Below are 5236 nucleotides of genomic sequence, written 5' to 3' on the forward strand. Positions count from 1 at the left end.
ATATATATATATATATATTGTTAATGGTTCAGCCTCTTTGAAAACTTTCAGAGGTCGATAAATCTTTAAAAACCAGTACACAACAACAAAAAAGCCTGTGTCACGCATGCGCGGTATGGTGAAACCAGACACGGACACATTTATGACTGGCATTTTTTTTTTTTTTAAATTAGTTAGTTTGTAAACGAAACTAATGAATATTTAACCCTCTGCTTTAAGGCATTTTGTCGCAGGTGCGCACACATCCGGTGTGGCAGACAGGACTCTGGCTGCAGACGGGAGGATCTCCCTCTTGACTCCTGCGTGTCTTTGATACATCCTGCCATGAGCGGAAGTGTCTGGGATTCTGCTCAACCCAAATCAGTCGTTTGTAAAAGGAGACAGGGCGAAAAGCGTCTGCATCTCTTCCCACACCCCCCCACCATCAGCCGGGCTCCATTCAGCGGCGCCGTGCACCATTTAATGTAGCCGTGCACCAACAACGGGACATGCTCCACCAGGTCAGGCATCTTTTCTTTTTACTACACCAGACATGCGTAATTACGGACGACCCAGCAGGAGAATAGCGGAAGGTTTGGTAGTAATCCCAACGGGTGTTTATTTCTAATGGACGTATTTTCTTCTAGGTCTGCGCAATCGACGTGAACGCCTGCCTGGACACAGGAGAGGATTAAGTTACTGTTTGCTGGCCGCGGATTATTTTATTGGCCTCCTCCTGTCACGCCCGAGTTTTTGGTCATCTTTTTTTGTTGCTCCAATTAAGAGAGGTCGCTCAACAGCCAGGTATGCTATTGTGCTCGAAAAGAATAACCTCGCCATTCCCTTGAAATGTCTCATTGTGGCATGAACTACGCAGTAATACACGTCCTTTGTTGCTCATGCCCGTACTCTCTAAAAAAAGGCACATTTCCTCGTACTGTGTACAGACAACAATAGAATCCCCTATATGAATAGTGTTTTTAAAAAACCCCACTGTGGGCATTTTGTAACAATGTTGCAGGTAACTAAAAGCACCATTACACAGCAGGATAGCGCTGTTTAGTAACGTGGATGTAAATACCGATGGAGGTGTTGCAGTCTTAAAAGAGCATGGATTGTGGGCCAGTGTTTTTTTTTTTGTTTTTTTTTTACAAGCTACTGGAAAAGATGTGAACTGCAGCCTGCGTACCTGCCAAAATACAATTTGCTTTGACAACTGTGAAGCATTAGGTAGATGGCATATAGAGTTACTGGCTGCCCTGTCTCTGCAGCTCTGACTGCCCAACCCCCTTCCCCTCTCAGCCACAGCATGTTTTGGTTTCAGGCGGATCATGCCCTTTTGTCCACTGAAGCCTGACTGTACTTTTCAGGACAGACTCCCACCATGAAAGAATTTGCCTGCTGTTTTGTCATCCCCCCCCTTTTTTTCTCTCTCGCTGACAAGCCAAAGGATGTTGGGGATTCACTGAATAAACTCTAGAATTGTTGGGTGTGCACTGTGCAGTGGTTGTAATTAGCCGGATGCGGTTGGAGAAAGCTATAACAAAGTCCATTTGTTGAGACTCTTTTGGGATGGAAATGATTGGAGCCATGGTTTGACATGTAGTCAGCTGACATTTAGCCATTCCCACGTGAGATTAAACATAAAACACAGCTATTTATCATACATTAAAGTATTACAAGACTGTCTTCCTAAGGCTTCTCCCCTCTGAACCAATCTTTAATTAACGTGGCACAAGAAAACCCGTGGTAGTACTTGTAATTATTAACATTACGGCCTGAAAATGTTGAACTATTGAACACATATATTACAAAGTCAGCTGCAGCTCATGTGTTAGACTTTGGCACAAGTAGTTCAGTCTCAGGCTGTAATTAATAATTCTTCTCATTATCCAAAAATGTCACAGTTTTCAGGAGCCCAAGGTGACATCATAAATTGCAGTTTAAAGAAGCTTTGGTCCATAGATGAAGTCCAAAATATTTATTTTACAATAACATTAAACTGAGAAAACAACATTTTCCACATTTGAGAAGCTGGAACCAGAGAAAGTCTTTCACATTTCCCCATTTAAAGTGATGATAAAAAGTTTAAGGTACCGCTTTTGCCATCTAATTCACTTGTCATGTTTTCCCTCCACAGTTATGTCTTTCCGGCGAGGTGTCGTCAGGCAGAGCAAGTTCCGCCACGTCTTCGCCCAGGCGTGGAAAGCCGAGCACTGCATCGACGACGTCAGGGTGTCCCGCGTGACGTGGGACGGTCCCCTCTGCGCGGTCAACCCCAAATTCATCGCCATCATCATTGAAGCCGGCGGAGGAGGGTCCTTCCTCGTTGTTCCAATCAGCAAGGTTCAAAACTCTCTGCATTACATTCAGCATCGAATAACCAGCGGATCAATACTTTTTAAAAGCCTCTGTCTTGTTTCCGATCTAAGCTACTAAAAGAAACACGTCAGCAACTCTTTGGCGCCTCGCTCAACGTCTGGCTAATGCATATGCAGCACTTTTACAGTGCCAAGACAAATAGTGGACAAAGGTTCTACCCCTGTGCTCCCTTTCTCCCACAGAGTGGCAGAATCGATCAGTCCTGTCCCACGGTGTGCGGCCATGCAGCACCGGTGCTGGACATCCAATGGTCTCCTCATGACGACAACATCATTGCAAGTGCCTCAGAGGACTTCACAGTAAAGGTAGGGCCACAGTTTCAGGTCTCGCTGGCGGTTTGTGGTTCTTAATCAGTCATCGGTGTAAGCATAAGTCACCCTGACCTCAGTTGTGTAAACTAGGTTTCTAACAACTCCAGTGAACTGCTTTCTTCTTCAGCTAAAGGGTAAAAGGAAGTCATCTATTGTTGCTATTCGAGAGTTAGTGTCCCATGATGATTTTTCATTCAGTATGGAAAGCTAATGAGGTCTTTTCCCTGCCGTTTGATGTTTACACGTGTTTTTAATATAGTTTTATACCACAAGCAAACAGCATGTTCCTGCACACGTGTGACGGCGGAGGGCACACTAGGACCCCTGCTGCCTGCTGCCGGTCATAGTGTGCAGGTGCATAGAGCGGCGTTCTCAAACATCAACCGCTTACCATGGCGTTTATAAATGCCAGCTGGAGACATGAAACCATATTACCAGACGTATAAAACATTCAATGGCAGAGGAAAGGAGAATCCAGTTTAACTGATTCAATTTGGGAACACATTTATTCCCTTTGTTGCCCAGAGTTTAAGAGATTGATACCGCTCTCATGTCTGCGCAGGAAATATGAAAATACAGCTACGACATGGTTAGCTTAGCTTAGAACAAACACTGGAAGCAGGGTGAAACAGCTAGCCTAGCTCTCTCCAAAGCTAACTAACTTCACCTACCAGCACCTCTAAAGCTCACTAACTTACACACTATATCTTTGTCTATTTTGTAGAAAAACTGAAATGAGAAAATGACAATTAGTGGTTTTAGAAGGGATTATGCCCCAAGCTAGTCTGGCTTCCAGTCTTTATGCTAAGCCATCTCCTGGCTCTAGCTTTATTTTGAACAGCCAACATGAGAGTGGTGTCAATGTTATCATCTAACTCTCAGCAAAACACATCAATAACAGTCCTTCCCAGAATGTTGAACTATTCTTTTAAGGCGCTCTTGACGATGAAAAGACTGGATGCAGGAAAGAAACCAAGACAGAGCAAGGAAAAACTGCTGTTAAAATCCTCTATTTAATTGAGTGTGATGGTTTAAAACACTGACTAAATGAAGGCTTTTAACACAATTTATGGCATGAAAATGTTAATATCAGTGTATCATATAAGCACCAGTCGCTCTAATGCACCTGGATGGATCCATCCTACATTACTGTAAATGTATTCACAAACAAATGTCTGCTGTGTCTTGTTGACCAAAGGTGTGGCAGATCCCAGATGGAGGCCTGACAAGCCCAATGACCGAGGCCATTGTGACCCTCGAGGGACACAGTAAAAGAGTGGGAATCCTGGCTTGGCACCCAATTGCTTTCAATATCCTCTTGACTGCAGGTAACATCATTTATCATATTATATATATCTGCTCTTTTACCTGTGCACCTGAACCATACACCGTGCAAACAAGACCAATGTGGTTAATATGTTGTTTTACATACATTTCCATGAAATCAAAAAGACGGGTGTGTGATGGCAGACCATCAAAGAAGTTTTATATATCAAATATAAGCCAGTATTGCCACGTGACAAATTTCCATTTTTAACAAATACTGCCAGTATCTATGGCAAACATGTTTACATTGGCCATGTGCTAAACATTTCACATTATGCAGAGAAAAGTGACATGTACCCATCTGTCTGTAAATAGTGAGAGTTGAAGAACAGCTCTTATCTTACTGTGCTGGTGTTCAGTGACAGCCAGTTCAAATACTACTGCATTATACAAGCAAGAAATTGGATTCCCCCCCTCAGAAATCCATAGCATGCAATGCAAGTTAAAGGGAGAATGTGATTAACCTGAAACATAGTTACACTTATATTAGCATGTGTGTCCCAAACACACACAAGTACATTGTGAGCTGCTGTCTGTTGCTACAAGCTCATTGAAATGCATTACTTCTCTTATGCCCTTCTGTTATTGAATGGCTGTGGCTCGACATGAGTTGAACTCATCTATCTCAAGTAGCCGCAGAGACAGATTGTTGAACTATAATGATGTTAATTAAAATAATAATTGAAGAATTGGTGTCAGGGTTAGCAAGTCCAATATATTAAAAGCTATATTAAAGCTTAAAGCTCAAGAATTTCTCAGCAACAATAAGAAAGAAAACTTTTTTTATTCAGAGTTAAATACTCCAAACTCTGCCAGCCTGCATCATCAGGGCTGTGTTGGTGTGGTTGGTCATATTAGATTGACCCCACCTTTGTCCAGCTGTTGTTTGGTGTATTTACCCCTTTAAAATAGCCATACACAAATCACACAATAACACAAACTAACCATTCGAGGAAGTGGTAGACCTTCTAAAAAACCTCTGTTGGCTTGTTGTTTTTAGAACTGCACTAATGTACATCTGACATTGCAGTTTCACATACTCCTTGGTATACAAAGCTCTTAATGGCCTTGCTCCGCATTCCACATCAGACATGCTCTCAGGTTATAAACTCAGCATCCTTTTATGTTCCTGCATTTAGGCACTTAAAGAATTGAATCGCCTGCCTCCTGAGCTTATTTGTGCCTTATCATTATTGTTTGTATTTCTGTATATCTACAGAAATATATATATATATATA

At 42.3% G+C, this 5236-nt stretch overlaps 1 protein-coding gene across 1 annotated transcript in view; it reads left to right on the forward strand.

The window, feature by feature from the left end:
• Positions 1-97: 97 nt before the first annotated feature.
• coro1b (coronin, actin binding protein, 1B) overlaps positions 98-5236 on the forward strand; it is a 9422-nt gene continuing 4283 nt past the window's right edge. Inside the window, exons 1-5 of the mRNA XM_035675610.1 lie at positions 98-500; positions 627-783; positions 2120-2325; positions 2544-2666; positions 3871-4000. Coding sequence (XP_035531503.1) covers positions 2122-2325; positions 2544-2666; positions 3871-4000 — 457 coding nt within the window. The 5' untranslated portion in view covers positions 98-500; positions 627-783; positions 2120-2121. The remainder of the gene's footprint in view (positions 501-626; positions 784-2119; positions 2326-2543; positions 2667-3870; positions 4001-5236) is intronic.

This window comes from Morone saxatilis, unplaced genomic scaffold, assembly GCF_004916995.1.
Source record: "Morone saxatilis isolate NCDOM2014 unplaced genomic scaffold, NCSU_SB_2.0 Contig4, whole genome shotgun sequence".
Lineage (NCBI taxonomy): Eukaryota > Metazoa > Chordata > Actinopteri > Moronidae > Morone > Morone saxatilis.